The sequence below is a fragment of the Patagioenas fasciata genome, chromosome Z (assembly GCF_037038585.1).
Source record: "Patagioenas fasciata isolate bPatFas1 chromosome Z, bPatFas1.hap1, whole genome shotgun sequence".
Taxonomy (NCBI): Eukaryota; Metazoa; Chordata; class Aves; order Columbiformes; family Columbidae; genus Patagioenas; species Patagioenas fasciata.
In genome coordinates this window covers 43,330,678-43,352,081 of record NC_092560.1, presented here as the reverse complement: position 1 = coordinate 43,352,081, position 21,404 = coordinate 43,330,678, and the positions used below count along the sequence as shown (strand labels likewise).

General features: G+C 37.0%; 1 protein-coding gene across 5 annotated transcripts in view; it reads left to right on the top strand.

The window, feature by feature from the left end:
- Positions 1 to 21,404, top strand: part of LNPEP (leucyl and cystinyl aminopeptidase) — a 55,577-nt gene extending 34,173 nt beyond the window's left edge. For 3 of the 5 annotated variants that reach the window (XM_065860321.2, XM_065860322.2, XM_071802471.1), the window contains 14 exons: positions 372 to 492; positions 1,177 to 1,331; positions 1,648 to 1,761; positions 3,828 to 3,959; positions 4,266 to 4,397; positions 6,937 to 7,097; positions 8,554 to 8,642; positions 10,426 to 10,606; positions 11,335 to 11,491; positions 13,308 to 13,492; positions 14,099 to 14,260; positions 16,990 to 17,130; positions 18,117 to 18,198; positions 19,144 to 21,404. In XM_065860321.2, coding sequence (XP_065716393.1) covers positions 372 to 492; positions 1,177 to 1,331; positions 1,648 to 1,761; positions 3,828 to 3,959; positions 4,266 to 4,397; positions 6,937 to 7,097; positions 8,554 to 8,642; positions 10,426 to 10,606; positions 11,335 to 11,491; positions 13,308 to 13,492; positions 14,099 to 14,260; positions 16,990 to 17,130; positions 18,117 to 18,198; positions 19,144 to 19,275 — 1,944 coding nt within the window. In that variant the 3' untranslated portion in view covers positions 19,276 to 21,404. The remainder of the gene's footprint in view (positions 1 to 371; positions 493 to 1,176; positions 1,332 to 1,647; positions 1,762 to 3,827; positions 3,960 to 4,265; positions 4,398 to 6,936; positions 7,098 to 8,553; positions 8,643 to 10,425; positions 10,607 to 11,334; positions 11,492 to 13,307; positions 13,493 to 14,098; positions 14,261 to 16,989; positions 17,131 to 18,116; positions 18,199 to 19,143) is intronic. The other 2 variants (XM_071802472.1, XM_065860323.2) reach the window with 2 other exon arrangements.

The following is a 21,404-nucleotide window of genomic DNA, read 5'->3' as shown; positions in this document are numbered from 1 at the left end:
CTGATAGCCTATACTTATAGATTATTTGAGGTATAAAGGGAGAGTCACTTAATAACTCATGAGTAAAAAAGGAAATGGATCAACTTCTGTTCATATGGAGCTTTCTTGAACACCTTCCTTAAAGCTATCAGCCTTTAATTGTTCTTGCATACACATTGATCAATTGGATACTCTGTATTTTGATTAGTGAATAAGGTCTAGCAAAAGAATTAACTCCTAATTGACAGCTTCATAACTAGTGTTTGTAATGTATGTGCATACTCCCCAAACTGTGTCCTGCCTATTTCAGAAAATACTGCCAGGTCCTGTTTTACTTCTAAAGCTTTTGTGTGTTTCAAAATTTTTTCTCTTTTCTTCTCTGTTTGGACTAGGTATCTGTCTGTGCCATACCACAGCATCTAAACCAAGTTGGGTATGCCTTAAACACAGCAGTGAAACTTCTGGAATTTTATGAAAAGTACTTTTTAATAAACTATCCTCTTGAAAAATTAGGTAAGTTCTTTTGAACTTTTTTTAAACAGAAGAAGCCCTAATCGATTCTGAGAAATGCAGGGGAACTTTTGTTCTGAAAAGGTGTGCTTAAAATAAACAATAACGTAAAGCATCTGTGAAATAAGGTTCCCTCCAAATTATTTTAAAAATTCATAAAATGTTTGAGTATGAGTATTAAGTGATTCCCAAGCTAGAAAATTTTTGTGAGCATTTGACATCAGATTGCTTATACTTGTATATAACATGAAAGAAATAATTCAGTCTAAATTTGACATGATGTGCCTTGAGTAGGGAGATACAGAATTCTCAGTCTGTAAACCATATTCACTGGTGCAAAATCTGCAGCCTGACTTCTGTGCATGTGTTAGTTTGACTGGAAAGACACTGAAATGCAGTCTTTTAAGACATTACTTTCAGGAGGGGAAGCCCAGTTTCCTCATTACTTGTATGCATGCAAGATCTAAATGCAGTGTCTCTAGTGCTTTAAGTTGTTTCTGTAAGAGTACTGCTAGAGAAACATGGCTGTAAATCTATGGGTCTTCTGTGCTTGAGATGTGAGCAGATGCCAACACAACATGATTTAAATAATAAGGTTTTTAGTGATTATGTAATAGAATAGATAGCCTTGAAATACAGAATTGCTTTAACTAGCTGTTTTCAAAGCTTCTTCCAAATCTTTTCCAGATCTGGTAGCAATTCCTGATTTTCAGTCTGGTGCGATGGAAAACTGGGGCTTGATCACCTTCCGAGAAACAGCACTCTTGTTTGACAGTAATACTTCTTCAGCAAGGGATAAGAAGTTAATAACTGCAGTGATAGCACATGAGCTTGCACATCAGGTACTAGATTGTGCAGGTCATTCTTTGAATGTGATGGGTTATATTTTTTCTTTTTCAATGAAATTCTGTCCTTAAATTCACTCCTGCTCTCATTGTGACTGGGATGTGAATTTTATCTGTTCAGCATACCTGCAAGTGTATTTTCTCCAGCACAACAGGCAAAACACAACTCTTAGGGAGTTGTTACTGCAAATATATTACCGTGGCTTTGACTGAACTTTACTTTGCCACAAGATAAAGCTGAGGATGGATGGAGTGTTACTGTATTCGCTTGATTTTATGTCTGAAAAAGAATTAAATTTTTTGTCTTTCATAGTGGTTTGGTAACCTAGTAACTATGGAATGGTGGAATGATCTTTGGCTGAATGAGGGATTTGCCACTTTCATGGAGTACTTTGCCATGGAGGAGATTTTTCCAGAACTACATTCAGTAAGTTCTTTCTATGACTAGGCTTACGGTACCTTTGCTAAGACGTTTTTTAATGCTGGCCATAAAGGACTGATAGTTATAAAATTATACTGACATTCACTTTGACCACCATTGAGATTATACTTTTATCTCCTCTGCTTTGGCACTTTCATTATATTGAAAGTGAGTTTGGGATGGTTTTTGGGAAGGGTACATTGTTTCTGTGGAGTTTGTTTTTGTTGTGTTTTGTTTTGTGTGTGTTTTTTTTTTCTGTAGTAATAGTGTGTATGCAGCCTTTGTGTTTTGTGTTGATTAAAAAATTCTGTGCAAAATACCAGGTCTTAAAAGGTGTAGGCATCTATATATCAAATTATAACTTTAAATCTTCATACAGAAAGTCCAGGCATGTTGTTGAGCATGTCTGTTTGTCTCTACTTTCCCTAGTACACTTAGGAAGCACCAGAGCTTTAAGTTACTAAATATGCTTGGAGTAACTCCTGTCTTTCCATCATTGTGGTACGTGCTTCTGTCTAAATCAGTCTGAGGTTCATAAGTCAGAGGACCATATATAAAAGTGGCATATGGTCCCATCCAATGGATTCTGATAGCATTGAGTTACACTAATAGTACAAAGCACAGGCCATCTGTTTACACATATGGCTGAAGGATAGAAACTTTGATCATTTAACAACTCACTCTGGTACTAAGTGACCTAGCTTTTCAGACTCTGAAAAACATGAAGGAATCAAACTTGATCTTTCCTCTCCAAGGGATACCAGCTACTGCTCTAAAGCATCCTTGTCACTAAATGCAGGCAGAGAAACAAAAATTAGTGGAACTAAATGGAGGGGGCAATGGAGAGACTAATTCTACATCTTGGGTAAAGGCATCTCCGAGGAGAGGAGAATAGCTAGGCTCTGGAACCAGCTTCCAGGAGAGTTTATGTGATTTGCATTAGTCACTGTATTAAAAACCTGATGTGTACTGACTGTTTCCAGTCTGCTGTTCTCCTCAGCATTCTCCCTGAGTGTTAGAGTTCCTAATTCACTTATTCTTACTGCATTAAGAAACTTGGATTACTAACTTGATTCAGTAGAATTCTTTCTTGAAACTGAGTGATTTTCGTTTGGCCTAGCTTGATTGTTGTGTCTGATGACCACTGAAAGCATGTTTGTGTAGCCATCTGCTTGTTAGGTGCATATGTGGTGAGGGAAGGACACAAAACCAGTTTAATTTTTTGACAAGGACACATCTGCCACTCGTCTACTTCATTCTAGACATTGCCTTCACCAACATCTCATTTCACTACTTGCTGGTGCCAAAATGTGTTTTTGTGAAAATTAAAAAAAAACACTTGAAACATCTGCATTCAGTAATAGCTTTAAAATTTTAAACTTAAAAGGTAAGACCTGTGTACAAAACAATAAGGATACCTTGAATTTTTTGTAACTCTCTACTGTTTAGAGAAAACTTTATAGTGAATTTTTTGCTTGAGTCTTCATGAAATGAGGTGGACAAATACCAGTACAATCAGCTTCTTTTCAGTGTTTGGGGTTGTCTCATTCTGGTAACAATGTATTAAATTCAGATATCTTCATTCTAGAAGAAAAGAAGAAAGAGAATTTGATATGATAGTGTGTACATTCACACAAATGTCACTGTAGTGAGTAATTTTGCTAGACTTAATGCTTTAATATTAAAGCATACTCAAGAAGTCAGGCTTTTGTATTCCCTGCTTCTGGTAAACGAGCTGAAAACATTGGTGAGCCAAATCTGAAATCTGTCACATATGTACTTAGTAGGTACATTTATTTTATCTAGTGCTAATTATGCATTTGCCTGAGACAGGAGCATAATGATCTGGGTAATGATTCAAGCTCAGGACTGGGATTCCACTGCTAAAATGTGGTAAGGAAAGAGTAGATTTTACAAATGCTACGCTGACAATTCTTTTGCTCCCTCCATTGGCAGGAAGGTGAGCAGTGGCATGTTAGACCAATAGAAGAACAAAGCAGTGACAACTTTTACTGTTCTGTTTACCATATATGTTCTAGCTTCTCTGACATTTATAAATGTTTCTCTTCTAGGATGAAGATTTCCTTAATTTAATTTTTAAGGCTATGAAGAAGGATTCCTTGAACTCTTCACACCCAGTCTCTTCTGCTGTTCAGTCTTCAGAGCAAATTGAAGAAATGTTTGATGCACTTTCTTATATCAAGGTAACTTTAAAAATATTTGGAAACGTTAGGAAAATTATGGTTTAGCTATCGAAAACTTGAATGGAGTAATGAATAAGTGGGCAGAGGCTTATAAGTAAGAAGTTATTTTTGAGATTATGTTAATTAGAAAAATGTCAAGCCTATTTTGTAGGGTATATAGGGTAATTATTCAAATGATATCTCTTTGGATAAAATCTGCCATCTTCTGAGTTATTCTTGTATGGTGAAAGAGCTATAATATGCATATGATTCAACAAGTTCTAGAAATTTAATTTGCAAATTCTGTTTCTTTTTTTTCCCCTAAAGGGGGCTTCACTTCTTTTGATGCTGAAGCACTATCTCACTAAGGATGTTTTCCAAGCTGGTATTGAGGTATATTTGCATAATCACAACTATGGTTCTGCCCAGAGTGATGACTTGTGGGACAGCATGAATGAGGTATCCACCTTTGATATGCTGTTCTTGTTTTTGTCACTGCTGTAAGTGTGTTGTAAATTTTGATTTATTTCCTTGTCTATGAAAGAAATAAGATAATAACAGGCAAGCACTCTGAAGTTCTTTCTCTTCATAGTCCAAAGTTCTGTAATATCAATATGGAGATTCATGTAGCTTTTAGGACTTTGCTGAGTATCATCCCAAAAAAGCACTGCACTGCCACGTGTGTGAACATACTGGTATATTCATATCCTCTCTAGAGTTGCACTGTTAGTGTATTAAAACCAGAATAAAAATAGTCATCTTAAATGTAGTACAAAACTTTCAAGAAACAGCTGAATCCAACCTCTGCAGAGGTCTTGCGATACTCTCTACTAATGTAACATTCAGTTACAGCTTCTGTTTCAACAAGCGGTGCTGAAATTGGAGGGGACACTTTAGTTCAGCAGCTCTGCAATGATAAGGCACACAGAAGGCTGTGTCTGATTAAAATGGCTGTGGATGAAGAGACCAAAGCTGCAAGAAAGCAAGCGCATGGGCAGGAGAGAGCAAGGGCAGGAGTTGGCAAGCCTGTGGGAACTAGGGAGGGCAGGAGTGAGAGGGCACATGTGAAGAAGGGGAGAGAGATGGCAGGAGGGAGAGGTGGGGCGGTGGGAAGAGAGATAATGAAGGAGGGAGACAGAGCAAGGAAGGGGTGGCAGTGGAAGAGTACGAGAGAGCACATGGGTGGGGGAGAATTGGAGGGAGAGTGCAAGGGGAGGAATATATGAGAGGGAGAGAGTGTTTGTGCAAGACAGAGTGATCCAAACAAGAAAGAGCTGCTGAGTATTTCCAGGGAGTGTCAAGGTAATTGTATAAGGGAAGGGAACAGATTTCCCTGTGAGTGTGTGTACTGCATAGCATGTGTTAAAGTCTTCGAAATACATGTGAGGTTTCCTCACAGAAGCTGAGTGTTAAGCAGGATACTAACTTAATGTTTACTAACTAGAGCTGCTGTTACTGCCAGCTGTCACAAGTGGCTGTAAATTTGTGTGTTTAGTCATACACAGTCACTAGTTTGCCAGCTAGTGATGGATTATTACTGATATCAGACTGTGGCTCTCTTATGACAGAGAACTCTTCTGGTTTGTGCAGTGATTTTTACATTCAAAATAGACTTTCCTCAACCTCTGCAAAGTAGAGCCTCCTAACCAACCATCTTCAGTCGTGCACACCTAGAGAACATACCACAGGGAGATGGTAGTATCCAAATAGAGTGGCTAGGGAGACCACACAGATACCTCACATTTAATTAATATGTTCCCAGATGCAGGGTTTAACTGTTACTAGAGCATGGGGAAAGAGTCATTCTCAAAACTTTAGATTACTTCCTTGGTCTGTCTCTGGCTCAAAAATGCACATTTTTTAATTGTAACCCAACTGTTTGTCCATGGGGCAAGTTCAGCTTTTCTGCAGACTCAGCAGGCCTCTTTCTCCAGTCTTCTGGAACCTGAGTCATCATCTTTTAAGAGTTAAAAGTAATTGTGTTAATCTCTGGGATTGCTGCACCCACCTGTATTAGTATTGTTAAGTGAGTTGCTTCCAAACAACTAACATCAGAACTCAATGTGTATTTCCCATTTTAATGATAAACAACCTTTTGTATTTGGTGCTTATTTGATAGTTACCTAATTCTGCTAACACCAGATATTTAACAGCATTGTTTGCCAGAAGTTGCCCTTCTGTGTGGAGGAGCACACCAGCTGGTTCTTTAGACGTTTTCTGATGCATGCACCCAGCACATCCTGGGCAATTTATGAAGTGAATGCATAATGTAACATTGTAGTAACAATGATCGCTTGTGATAATATAGTATTTTCCTGTAAGGGTAAACTGTACATATTATTAGTGACTTGAACAGAGAAAGAATGGGCAATAACATGCTGATGAGGTAAACTAGAGAGAGGCAGAGTACATTATAAAACACTTGTCTCTCAGTGAGGATGTTGTAGTGCAAACAGTTCCTGAAAGACTAGAAGAGGGTGGAGGATAAGCTATGTAAAGGCTGGTAAGTGGGAGGGGAAGAAAAAAAGAAAAAAAAGAAGATAAATATAAAGGGTGTATTGATTTTGTTGTACAAACATTATCACTCTAATTCGATTGATAATATTCATTTCAGAATTAAAAGAAGATCTTTAACATTAAATGCCCACATAATATCAGAATATAAATAAGGAAGGAGAAAGGGTAGGGGGGAGTTTGGGAGCTTAACATAGGTTTATTTTCTGTAACATTTTCTTCTCCAGTTCTATGACATACCACTTCAGTGTACCTGATGTTTTAAATTTGTCTTTCTACTGCTTGGCTAGGATTCCCTCAATTTAGGAAAATTAAAACTACTTGTTCCCCTAAATTGTTGCTTATGAAATATACAAGCTTGGTGTCAAAGTGATTGTTTACAGATACAGAATCATGCTACTAACTCCTTGGTAAGTTAAAGAGGAAGGTTTTAAAATGTTCTCCATTTGCTCTTTTCTTGTCAAGTTATGATTGTTTTTTACAGATTACCAATGGAACACTAGATGTAAAAAAGTTGATGAAAACTTGGATTCTGCATAAAGGATTTCCTTTAGTTACTGTTGTCCGAAATGGAAAGAATGTTTCTGTGAAACAAGAACAATTTTTATTTCACATGGAAACAGAAAATTGGACATCAGAGACAAGGTTATTACTTCTTAGCCTTTATTCTTCCTGCTTGCAGTTCACTTGAGGTAGTCTTTGTGGTATGAAATCAATTATGCTTTCTATTACCAAGATTTGTAACTTGAGTCTTATACTTGAATGAACTTTCTTTTTTTAATAAAAATTGTAGAAGTTCTGTCAGGAAGACAGAACATTGGAGTGAGGTAAAATGATACTGGTTGAGATTTCCTGTCTATATGGCTTTGAACAAGCCTACTTAGTGTGCTGGAATGTATTGTCCCTCAGGGGTCTGTACTGGGACTAGTACTATTTAATGTCTTAATGTCTTAATCAGTTACATTGACAGTGGGATTGAGTGGGATTGAGTGTACCCTCAGCAAACTTGCAGGTTACACCAAGCTGAGTGGTGTCATGGAATGTCATCCAGAGTGACTTAGACAAACTTTAGAAGTGGGTCCATGTGAACATCCTGAGGTTCAACAAGGCCAAGTGCAAAGTCCTGGGCCTGGGTTAGGGCAACCCCCAGTGTTAACACAGGCTGGAAGATGAATGGATTGAGAGCAGCCCCTATGGAGAAGGACTGGTGGATGAAAAGCTGGACTTGAGCTGGCAATGTGCACTTGCAGCCCAGAAAGCCAACTGTATCCCAGGCTGCATCAAAAGAAGCACAGCCAGCAGGTCAAGCGATGTGATTCTGCTCCTATACTCTGCTCTGGTGAGACCCCACCTGGAGTTCTACATCCAGTTCAGGAGCCCTCAGTACAGGAAAGATGTGGACCTGTTGGAACAGGTCCAGAAGAAGGCCACAAAAATTATCAGAGGGCTGGAACAGCTGTATGAGGAAAGGCTGAGAAAGTTGGGGTTGTTTAGTCTGGAGAAGAGAAGGCTCCAGGGAGAGTTTATTGTGGCCTTTCAGTACTTAAGGGAAAGATAGGGACAGACTTCTTAGTAGGGCCTGTAGCAATAGGACAAGGGGTAATGGTTTTATACTTAAAGGAGGGGAGATTCAGGCTAGACATTAAGAAGAAATTTTTTACAATGAGGGTGGTGAAACACTGGCCCAGGTTGCCCAGAGAGGTGTAGGTGCCCCATCCCTGGAAACACTCCAGGCCAGGCTGGACAGGGCTCAGAACAACCTGATCTAGTGGAAGATGTCCCTGCACATTGCAGTGGGGTTGAAGTAGATGACATTTGAAGGTCCCTTCCAACCCAAACCATTCTATGATTCTTTGAAATGTTCCCACTTCTCAGCATGGTGGGAATATAAGAATAATTGCTGTACATGGTATACATGTATTCTTTCATCATATTCTGATTATATGAGTTAAGTTTATACTTTATTATTCTGCACAGCATGCAGTTATTGTAAAACCAATATATTAAAATGCTTAAATTAAAAAAAAAAAAAAGATTAAAAAACCTTCAAGGCAATTAATATATGTTTAATAGGTCAGCAAATATTTGCTTTGCTTTGCAGTTACCTGTGGCATATTCCTCTCACCTACATAACCAGTAGCTGCAACTTTATCCATTGCACTAATGCATATTTGCTGGACCAGAAGTCAGGTATGTGACTCAAAACTTCGGTAGCAAGTTACTTAGGTATTATAGATTACTGATCTTTCTGAACACACACTTGCCTAAGATGTGAAGATGAAGGTATATGTAGTACAGAATATTTACAGAGATCTGGAGCCAAGCACTACTAATTAGAGAGTAGGTTCCCTATAGTATTATACGTACAAGTAAGTGGCAGCAACTGGGGCAGAAGTACAGGTCTGGAATTTGTAAAAGCCTGTACTCTTTTCATCCCAGTGCCAGCACAAAATCTCTCAAACTGCCTGTGCTTTAGAAGGGGAGTAATATGAGAGTAGCTTTGCAGTGTACTGAAATGTACGTCACTTTCCATGAAATATTATTTATTTTCTTTAATGGTATAAGAAAATATTACATTTAGAACAGATTAACTTTTTGAGAATGCTGTTGTAAAACTTGAAATCCCTAGATCTTTTCACATAAACTCTGCTTTTGCTGCAATGGCTACTTTGAATCCTGAATTGCTAGTCTATGGTTTGGTTTTTTGTGATTTTGTTATTGTGGTGGGAGTTTTTTGTTTGGTTGTTGTTGTTGGTTGATGGGCTTTTTTGGATTTTTTTTTTCCCTCACCCCTGTTTTTTTCCTTACCAAGTGAAGAGTTACTATACACTTCTATGCAGTATTGTGCTAAAATCACTTTGGCTGTCTCTCTCCGCTGACATGAATCAATTTTTTTATTTTATTGAAACTGGTCTGACCCGTTGTCTTACGTCTGCTCATGTATTTTCTTCTCCCTTGTTGAAGTTACTATTCAGTGCATTTAAGTGGAAATTATTTTAAGTTCATAAACCTATCTCACACGTCTATTTTTTGAAATCAAACTACACAAAATTAAAATCAAATTCTCACAGCTGATCTTGACATTGTTGCTGTTTACTGATTTTTATTAACTGCCACCCCTCTAGAATGACTTCAGAAGTATTTAAATAAATATTTTTGTCATTCTGACATTGTTTTTACAAATTCTTCAAGTTATAACTGCCCTTTTTCATTTGAGAGGGAGTTTTAGAAAAAAAGTATGATAAATTATCAGAATTGAAAAGGTCTTCTTGATCTTGTTAGAACTAATGGGTAAGTAGTCTGATTTTACCATTTTTGTTTCACTTAAAATGGCCTAGTTCATAGTCTTGTGTTCATCATACCAATTCCTCACTCACTGTAGAAACTTGGATACGGAGGATAAAAGAGTAGGAGACATGTACAGAAGAGGCTGGGATATAATATTTACTAAATTTCAAAGGCATCGTAGGTGCTATGCAAATGGTGGTTTTGGCAGTATAGAATCAACTGAAATTAAGAACTTTTTCCCAAAGCCTCTCTTCTTGTGTCTAGTTGAGTTTGAAACTAGACTGTGGCCTTTCATCTATGGAAATGCCATCTCTGTTTCTTTATATAATATGTTACAAACTGCTCTTCATATATATATATAAGTGGGCAGAGAAAAGACAGCGTTGTTTGAAAGGAGGACTGTACAGGACGAGAAGAATTACTGCACTAAGTAATTAACTGCATAGATACAACTCAAGGCAGATTTTGATATTGTTCATTCAATCAGATGTAGGAAGAAAGAGGAAGAAGTACAACGTGGAATTTTGGACCCTTGTGGAGCCTTTGTACTGGCTATTCCTTCTTCATAGCAGGAGGAACTAGTGGGTAGAAAATTATATATTGACTCTGGAACCAGTCTACTTCATAGATTTGGATTGAACAAACAGTCACTAAATGTTGATTTCTGCTTCTGGTTGTCCATTAGCTGTCATTGAACTTCCAGAAGAGGTGGAATGGATAAAATTCAATGTGGACACGAGTGGCTATTACATTGTACACTATGCTACGGACTGGAAGATGCTGATTGATCTGTTGAAAAAAAACCACACTGCTTTGAGTCCTAAAGACAGAGCTAATTTGATCAACAATATATTCAGCCTTGCAGGGTAAGACTTCTATATTAGAAAACATAGCTAATACGTGTTTCAAGTTTTTTTTCAGAATCAAAGAAGATCATACATAGATTCTAGAGAAAACTGCTTCAGAGAAATTTTAATTCAGTCTTTATTAGTCTATTGAAATTGTTCACCATTCACTAATACTTTTTAAAGTTATTCCACTGATGCTTCCTTATTGGTGTTAGATGTTATCTCTCTATTCTTTATAGTAGCATACATTTATTTCTGTCACAACGAGACACATGAGAGCTTCCATTTCTGGAAGACACTGTTTTCTTTAGTGTCTGATAATCTGCCTAGCAGAGTGTTTACCTGTGCTCTGTCAATGAGTGCTCCACTTTAGAGCAATAAGCTATTTGCCTCTTAAATTTTTACTGTCTCCCTCTCATCTTTCTTTTGCCATTGTCATCAGAGCAGGTGAGGCTGAGCATTCTGGATGGCCTCTGACAGCTGCTTCCTGTATCTGACTCCCCTCACAATAAATATTTTCATGCATCATTGTCACACTTCGTCACCTGTAATTGAAGGCATGTTAGTGGACACTGTTGCTTTGTTGCTATCTTACTAATGTTACGATATCTGAAGTGTTTCTTATGTTACTCCCTCTATTCACCTATCTCTCTGTTAATGTAATGGACAAGATCACTTCTTATCTTTTTTCAGGAAGTACTTTTGATTTGGAAGCCATTTTAATGTTTTTATTCATTGACCCATAGTCTAGGAAAAGAGTCTCTGGAAAAGGCCTTTGAGTTGATTGAGTACCTTAACAAAGAGAACAGCACTGCGCCACTCACTCAAGTTTTGTTTCAGCTGAGTCTTATATACAGCCTTTTAGAAAAAAAGGGTGAACAACATCTGGCAGCACGAGTCATGGTATGTTTTCTGTAAACTGTAATGTGAAACAATTAGCTGTAATGTTCTTTGTAATTACCTTATCTTTTTAAGTGTTGCCTGTTTAACATACTCAGTAATCTCCCTAAGTTGGATGGGGATTGTAGATAGTTGCTTTTCTTAAGTAGTAATGATCTCTTACTGAAATGCTAAATTGAATTCCCCCACACACCCCTGCAATGTTTTGTAAGGAGCATAATGCAGTGGGAACACAGTGGTGTCTGGGGGTTTGCTGTAGTGGCTTTAAAGGGCAGTGTAGTACAGATATGTAATTTAAGAGAGTCCATGACATTTTTCTAGTACAGAAGAGTTATTTCCTGTAGGAAACAATTGTTTTGCAAATATAATAGGCTCAGACAGGATCTCTCAGCAAAACGTATTTTTTTTAACTATATTGCAACACCAGCTGTTCTACCTAAAGGTAGGCACACGTAATAGGGCAAAAAGCCCCTGCTTATATCCCCCCAAAATCCCGGCCGCAATTTCCCTCCCCTGTTCCCCATTGGTTGGGTACTTCAGGGTTTACAGACTACCCTGACACCTGCCTCAGTTTACATACAATACCCTTGCCCTTATCAATCTATTTAAAATATGGATTCCTGGTACTTTGGCTACCCTTTCCCCTAAATTGACTTGTAAATACAGGTAACAATATGCAGACAAGTATCAGTATATATTCCGGGAAGAGACTGTGTTTTACATTAAGGATTCATAGTCCGATGTCTCTCGGTCCTTCCCCCCTGCTGGCGTCAGGCACCAGGTCCTCAGCTATGTAAAAGCAACAGTTCTTCATTAAATGTTCCAAATTCCAAAATTATTAGAGTGGTCAGGGATTTCAGATATAACTGCTTCGTATAGAAGCAGTGAAAAAAAACCTATTTTCTCTAAAAATAGGAACACTTGAATGGTTGTCATTGTCCCAATCCAGCTATGTGATAGATTAATATGATACCATACTACAGACTTAGAAATGAAATCAACATTGTAGCGTCAGTTCTGGCTGAGAAAATGTCTTTCATTTCCCTGTTTACCTTCTTATTATGAAGTCTTCTCTCTATATTAATCTACAGCTTTAAAATTATCCTTGCTGCTTTACGTTGCAGAATGTCAGCAAAGGGATGAAGCCTAGAAAGAAAACTATTAAATGGGTAGATAAAATAGATGTTTTTTCTTTCTACTAGTTAATTGATGAGTGCTTAAGGAAACCTATGAAAAACAAAAAAACCCTACTGTTGCAATTTTCCTTATTTTGTATTTATTCAAACATTTTACAGATCTGCCTTGATAAACAGCCCAAGCTATGGTTTGCAATGCAAGGGTCTATGAGGTTATGTTTAAATTCAAGTGTTTCAGCTGAGAAGTGGTAGCTGGTCAGGCACCTAGCTATGGTTCTGGCAAGCTACAAAACTACAAATGTGAAGGGTGTTTATCCTATAGATGAAATTTTTGTTTGTTTGTTTGTGCTAACCTAAGGTGTATTAACTGTCACTTGATGGAGTTAAAAGCAGTTAAACATACAGGAGTTGTAGTTAGTTGCAATAGTAAGCTGACTGCATTGAAGTCGGAAGTGTAGTTTGAAGAGTAGTCTTCAGTTTCAATGCAGAGTTTAAGACCTGGCTCATCTTTCAGACCTGTGTGGCGTCTGATATTTATTAACACAGATCAGAAGTGGCATATGTAATATGGAATGGGTAGATGAAAAACTACCATTTTTAAACCACGATGTTTAAACTAGTTTTGTATATAGAAAAACCTCTTGGTAAGAATTAGCTATTGCTAATAATTTTTCCTCCTTTAGCACAGAATAGAGCACCTGCTTGGAGATAAAATTGATCAACAACGTTGGACAGATGATGGAACCCTGTCTGAACGAGAGCTCCGTTCAACGCTGCTAGATTTTGCCTGCACCCATGATTTGAGAAACTGTAGAACAACAGCCACTGAGATGTTTGAGAAGTGGATGAAGTCTAACGGAACACTGAGGTACCACAAAAACTGGGCTTCCACATCTTTCATCTTCCTTTTTTCTTTTTACCTTGCCACCATTCATTTGGCAACAGCAACAAAAAACACACACCACCACTAACAACTGAATATTGATAAATCACTTCATTCTGTCTTTTACTGTTCCTCATGTAGAAGTAATTGCTGTTATGAGAGGAACAACTGCTAGAATTTAAGAAATTGCTTCCATCTCCATTCCCTAAGCTGCATGCTCAAGTAGGATTATGTAGTAGCAATGTCAATGCATACCTTTTTAGCTTGCATAATTCATTTTGCTCTGGATTAATGTGCATTTTAAGCTACAGAAAATTACTCATCTTTTTGTACAATTTAGTGTGCTTTCATTAGACTAATATGATTTGCATTTTCCCAGTGACTTAAAGTATGGACAGGCCTGAATTCAGTCCAGCAAACTTAAAATTGCTACAGAAATAAACTGCTCAAAACAGAAGCATCTCTTTCAAGCTAATAATTTCATTTTGTAACTTTTCTTCCTTCTTTTCTCAGATGAGCATTTTTATGTCCCCCTTTTGTTTGTTTGGATTTCTGTTGTTGTTTTGTTATTGGTTTTCTTCTTCCCTGTAGTCTGCCTAGTGATGTTATGAAAGCCATATTTACAGCTGGAGCCAAATCTAGTGATGGCTGGGAATTCCTCCTAAAGATGTACTCCTCTTCAGTTTCTGAAGCAGAGAAAAGCAAAATCATTCAAGCTTTAGCCAACACAGAAGATGTCAGAAGGCTGATCTGGTATGAAACTGGGTATAAACTGGAATACAGGAGGTTCCATTTAAATCTGAGAAGAAACTTCTTCACAGTGAGGGTGAAAGAACACTGGAACAGGCTGCCCAGGGGAGTTGTGGAGTCTCCTACTCTGGAGACATTCAAAACCCGCCTGGACACGTTCCCATGTAACCTCATCTATGTGTTCCTGCTCCGGCAGGGGGATTGGACTAGGTGATCTTTCGAGGTCCCTTCCAATCCCTAACATTCTGTGATTCTGTGATGAAGGAACCAAAAAGCTATAGGCTGTGTAAATTAAAAGAGTTAAAATATTCTGTGAAAAAAAGTGCTGCCTTTTTTTTTTTTTGTATTGTTGAAAAAAATTCTGATTGCTAAAATAAACGTATCCTCATATTTTGCACAGGCTTCCATAAACATGAAGAACCTGATATTTTTCACTTAAAAATAGTGTACATAACAGAGTAGCTCAAAATGCCAAATTCTGAATGTGCCAAAAGAGAAATCAATTGAACTTAAATGCTTTGCACTACTGGTAACACAAAATTGAAGATTGTTCTATGAAGTCTTAAAAGATTGGTATGTCTTTATAACCAAGATAATAACTAGTTGGTGGTTTTATTTATTTATTCATTTATTTATTTATTTTCTTTCTTTGAGTGGAATTTTGACTTTACATTGTGCTCAAACACCTCTGTATAGACCAAATCTCAGTACAGCACAGAGGACACAAAGGTTGTCCCATAAGCAGGGAAGACCTGCTATGTAAGCAGTCCCAAAAGCAGGAACCTGGTGTGCAAGCAGAGTTAAGATATTGTTTTATTACGAGATTGCACAATGATGGGTGCTAGGTAATAAAACCACAAAACTAGCACCCCTTCTTCACAATACTTATGCCATTTATACTTTAGATTTAGATTAGTACCTTCCCAGGTTTTCTACTTGCTTTCCAGCATTGTTTAAGAATTTACAGATGGTGACACAGTCATTTACTTGTACTACGCATGCTCATGGGTTGGGGTCTTCACTTGGGCAGGGGTCTTGACACTTGTGGGTGTGCTTTTTAGTATTATAGTGAACTCATGATGAGCAAAGTCCATCTAAAGGACATTCTATCTCACAGTCTCAAGATATATGTTAAAATGAACTCAACTAATTACACATGTTCCAGGATGTTCGAACTGCAAGGGCAGGAATGCATTGTTAAACAATTGTGGTTATGTTATATGTCATTTTAATGTGCTTTTCTTGATTGATGTTTTTCTACTCCTAACTTAGTACTCGCCATTTATATTTATTTTAAACGATGGCAATGTTAGACAAAAAGCGAATTTGAGCGATTTTCTTATTTGAGTTCACAATGGATCGTAAAGGAGCAGATACAACTCACAACATGAACAACGCATTTGGCCCAAGAGCTGCTAAGGAACGTACACTGCAGTGGTTGTTCAAGAAGTTTTTCAAAGGAGACGAGAGCCTTCAAGATGAAGAATGTAGCTGCCAGCCATCGGAAGTTGACAACGACCATTTGAGAGCAATCATTGAAGCTGATCCTTCTACAACTACACCAGAAGTTGCCAAAGAACTCAACATTGACCATTCTGTGGTTATTTAGCTTTTGAAGCAAATTGGAAAGGTGAAAAAGCTCGATAAGTGAGGGCCTCATGAGCTGACTAAAAATCCAAAAGATAATTGTTTTGAAATGCCATCTTCTCTTCTTCTATGCAACAACAATGAGCCATTTCTTGATCGGATTGTGATGTGCAACAAAATGTGGATTTTATACAACTGGCAACAACTACCTCAGTGGCTGGACCAAGAAGAACATCCAGAGGATTTCCCAAAGGCAAACTTGCACTAAAAAAAAGGTCATGGTCACTGGTGGTCCGCTGCCAGTCTGATCCACTACAGCTTTCTGAACCCTGGTGAACCCAGTCCATCTGAGAAGCATGCTCAGCAAATTGATCAGATGCACCAAAAACTGCAACACCTGCAGCCGGCATTGGTCAACAGAAAGGGCCTGATTCTTCTCCACAACAAAGCCTGACTGCATGTCATGCAACCAACACTTCAAAAGATGAATGAATTGAGCTATGAAGTTTTGCCTCATCCACCGTATTCACCCAACTTCCCACCAACAAACCAGCACTTCTTGAAGCATCTCAGCAATTTTTTGCAAGGAAAACACTTCTACAACCAGCAGGATGCAGAAAATGCTTTCGTAGAGTTTGTTGAGTCCCAAAGCACAGGTTTTTGTGCAATAGGAATAAACAAACTTATTTCTCATTGTCAAAAATGTGTTGATTGTAATGGTTCCTATTTTGATTAATAAGGGTGTGTTTGAGTCTAGTTATAATTATTTAAAATTCATGGTCCAAAACTGCAATTACTTTTGCACCAACCTAATAGATGATTTTTATTACAGCTTTCCTCTCTTAAATTTTCAATATATTGTGGTTTCTTTTACAAGTTGATGGAATTTACCTCATCTTTTCCAACAACAACGGTAATCCAGGTACTTGGTTTAGAGCTAAGGACACTCTGATACTTGGAAATTAAAGCTAAATAAGTACAGTGTTATACAATTGAGTGTTGATATGTTCCAGATGCCAGGCATTGCTTGTCATTTGACCTGTTACATAATATTTTCCATATAATTCAGGAGTATCAGGAGAATCATATGAAGATATGAATTGATGTTTTTTCTTTTGTCCCTTTTGACATGCTTTATCTTTTAGGTTAATGCAGAACAGCCTTGAAGGAGAAATAATCAAGACACAGGAGCTTTCACATATCATAGCAACTGTTAGCCAGAGTTTGCCTGGATATTTGCTAGCCTGGGACTTTGTCAAAGAGAACTGGGAAAAGCTTACACAAAAGTAAGACTTTTGATGTAGCTGAGCCTTCACTCTGAGTGGCAAAAGCACGTTTGTCTCTTTCAAGCACAAGATAATAAATAGTTGGATTCATATAAGATTTATATTAAAATTGTAAATCCTATTCTAACATATGGGTTTACAAAAATAACTTGGAGCATAAATTTTGAAGTCTCACCAATAGTTAGTGGAACTTCGGAGCCTCCTACAGCTTCACAGTAATTTTAAAAGTTCTTGATTTGAATTTCTCTTAAAAGGATGCTGTCTCTAAGATGGTTGCTGCAGAAGCAGGATATTTATGTGGATCAAATCCATTCAAAAGCAGACCTAGGGAATTCATTCAGCGTTTTTCTTCTGCCTTTTTACAGCAATCCCCAAATCAAATAACCAGAAAATCCTACTTGCTTTAGAAATATGTGTTCTCCTTAACTGGCCTTGAAGGGTACCCAGCAGGAGAGCTGGCCTGCAAGTCTTCAAAAAAGCTAACAGTACATGGAAAACTCTGTTTCCAAATTCTAGTTTTGATTTGGAACAGTTTCACATTACTAAAAGTGCTTCTCCTGGATTAAAATTTTGGCTCAACCAAGCTCTTAATAACCCATATTACGATATTACTTTGCTTTAAATGACATCTGGTTGCAAATTCAATTTCTGTAGTGTGTTGGAATATATACCACAAATATAAGTCTTGGCATTCGGCGTGTGGTATCCTTAGTTCTTTGCTATTTGAGCTGTGATAGAAATTTGAAAATTTTCCAAGTCTTTTTTTCTGAAGTTGAAGTCTTTGAGGGATTAGGGAACTAGAGGCTTGAACTTCTAAGATGCCTTTTATGTCTTTTGAAAAATGAGGTATGTAAATTTCAATTTAAGTGCTTTTAATGATTTCCAACTATTAAAAAAAAAAAAGTAGAAATAAAAATGTGTACATATAGTGAACCTGCATCTTAAAGTGGCTCCTGGTTAAAGTAACTTCTTTATTTGTATTTCAGGTTTCACCTAGGCTCATATACTATCCAGAATATCATTAGTTTGTCAACTTCTCAGTTTGCAACAAAGGCACATCTACTTGAGGTTGGTGGCTTAATGTACCAGAAGGCCATATTTTCTAGTGCCAATGCTGTTTTCATTTAATTGAGGGATGAGGAAAACATGTTATTTCTGTCCTTGTAGCCCTTTTGCAAAGATATGTATCTGTTGCTTTCCCTATATACATGAACATTTTGCGGATCATGTACTGAGTCAGTGGCAGAGTTGCGTATGGAGTTGAACTCAGTTATCTGTTTCTACTGTTTAGTTTTCCTCTTCACTGGAACTCACTGTCTCCCAAAATAATTATTTGGTCTGGATAGAATTTTGGTCTATATTTTGTAAACAAGCTGTGATTTCTGCATCTCTGGAACGTGATGGAGTGTGACAAACATTGCTGTATTTTATGTTTGCTGTCAACAATCCCTAGGAATTATAGCGCATCTTGAGTATCAGTGGAGAGACAGTTAATAGCCATTAGAAATCACTGTTGTCTTCCCTAACAAGGCCTTGAAATTAATGTTTCAAGAATGGTTTATGGTTTAGTCTAATGCTTTCATTTAGATAATTTAGTAGAGATAGTTGTTTATGGTTTGATCTGTTAGCATTGACAATCACAATGATGACTGGGTGTGGGGGTCATTGCAAAGAGCTGAAGAGGATTGCTTTCAACAATCAGTTCTTTGTCACAGAATGAGACTCTGTTTCTGGAACTTTGAGTGCTCTGGGATTGCTATGTGATGAATACAATAAGTGAATGTCTGTTTATTGGTGAAATAATTTATTGTAACTAAATTAGTTATTGCTGCAGTTCCCATGAAAAATGCTTTCCTTGCATTTTGGGAAGTTTGCCTGCTGCCTAGATACAAATGATTCTAGGGAACGGATTTTCTGCAACTTATCTGTAGCCTTTGCTTTTGAACCTATTTGTGTGGCCAATGTTGATTTTAATTTAAATTTTCTTTTTCTTCCTTTTCTCTTGCTATGCAGGTGAAGTCATTTTTTAAGTCAAAATCAGAGGAAAGTTCTCAACTGCGTTGTGTAAGAGAGGCAATTGACACAATTCAGCTCAATATTCACTGGATGGAAAGGAACTTAGCAAAGCTACAAGAACTGCTGTAGTGTGCTGTGGTGTGTCAGCCATTTAGGAGCTCTGTGGACTGTTGCTGTGTTTCTTTTGCAAAAGCCAGGGTGGTACCAGGCATAACTACAACATTGCACTATTAAGGAGTTTACATAGCTCAGGACATGTCTCAGATAATTTTTTATTTTCCTTGGAGCATTTATGAGCAAGATATAAGTATTTATTCTGAAACCTTTTTCATCTATAGAGTGAACAGCTAAAGAAATTATTAAATATAATTTTGTAAATGAAACATATGCCCTTTCATTTGGAGTTGTGTTGTAGTTTCTTAGCGGTGGGTTAATATTGACAGGGTCAGAAAGAAGAAGTAAGTTGCCATGAACTGATACTTCTTTGCAGATTGCTCATTGAGCAGTAGAATTTTTGATGCAAAACTCTAGGTGGTTTCCACATTTTTAGATACAGAAGCTGTTGTGAAATGAAATCATATTTCAGATATATAAGTAGCAGTAGATCTTACAAAGTATGACAGTTAGAGGTGAAATAAATAAGATTCCATTTTGACTTAAGTTGGGATTTTTATTTTCACAGTATTCTTTAGGAATTGCACCAAAAAAAAAAAAAAGGAAGAAGATATCTCATGCTAATAGTATACACTTTGATGTATAAAGTGGCTGAGTTGTAGTATGGAAAAGAAAAAAACAGATAGCAAAACGGAGTGTTTTGGGGATTTTCAGAAACACTGATGTGACCTTGGAACTTTTATTCTTTATTTATTAGACATTTTTGAGAATCTCATAATTAATCAATGAACTTTAACTGATTTTGCTGTATTGATCTCTGGCCAGCTACACAAAATTGCGTTTTTCCAGATTGGTTCATCTGTAATTCTGACTACTGATTTGTGCCCTTTTAACTACTGATTTCACCACTTGTTGCAGAGGGTCTGCAATTAATAGATCTGTCAGCCACTTCAATTGGGTAAACTTATGTTTTTCCTTGCCTGATAACTCACATAGCACACAGTATAATATTTGAACATTGCTCACTCTTTATAGAATTAGCTTTAGCAAAGCTTTTCATTTAGATTTTAATGATTTGTTCTTTTACTCTTGTGAAAAACCTTGTGAGGCAGATCTTCAAAGTCTTTTAAAGAAAAGGATCTAAAAACCTAATGTGCTACATTAGAAGGGCAAAATACCTACTGCATCTCTTTCAAAACCAGTGAAAAGGGCCATTTTTGAGGTATAGCATGCATATACCACACATGCAAGAGTCAACATACCTTTTTATCTGGAGATCTGTTCTATTAATTTCAGAACTGGTACATCTTTTGTGGATTCATGCAAGCAGATCCAGACCTGTTGTTATCTTATCATCATCCAATTATGTGATCAGTTATAAACTACGATGAAAGCACTAACAATTAAAAGTTGTACCATTTTAATTAAACTAATTTAATTTCAACTACAGTAAATTCTGAATAAGATAATAGTTCGAATTAGAGTTGAATTACTGTGTGACAAATTTTAAGTTAATTTAAATTGAATGCTTTAATTTATGAAACTGCAGCACTGGCTGTTTATTTGGTTAGCAAAAATTGTAAGCTATGATTGCTTAAGCCATGCCATCCTTTTCCCATCTTTTCACTATATCTGTCAAAACTGAAAAAAAAATTCCTCATTTTCCAGCCCACATTAGAATTGCAGATGTCATTTTTAACCTTGAAATTATCAGAAAGAATGTTAGGCTATAGGAGTGTACAAACACTTGTTTCCCCAAAAGGCCCAGAAATGAATAATTTTTACATGCACTGAAGAAGTAACTGGCAGTATGAGCACTAAAAATATCATCATACTTCCTCATAAGTTATGGAATTAGAATTTTAATTATGGTTTTGGGATTTTTGTCCTCCCATGTGTTATGGCTTTATTTCCTTCTTTATTTACAGTCTTTGGAATTTCACATAAATATTAGTTCCTTCATTGCATATTTGTGTGTGTACATATATATACATATCATATCTATTTCTTTCTAGCCACTTCTTATTAAATGAGAAGTCAGTAGAAAACTTTTGTTTTTCTGTCCCTTCTGTGCCCTCACATGTGTCTTACCTCATCCCTGAGTGCAGTATTGAAGCAAATAAAATTTAAAATGAAACTGTGAA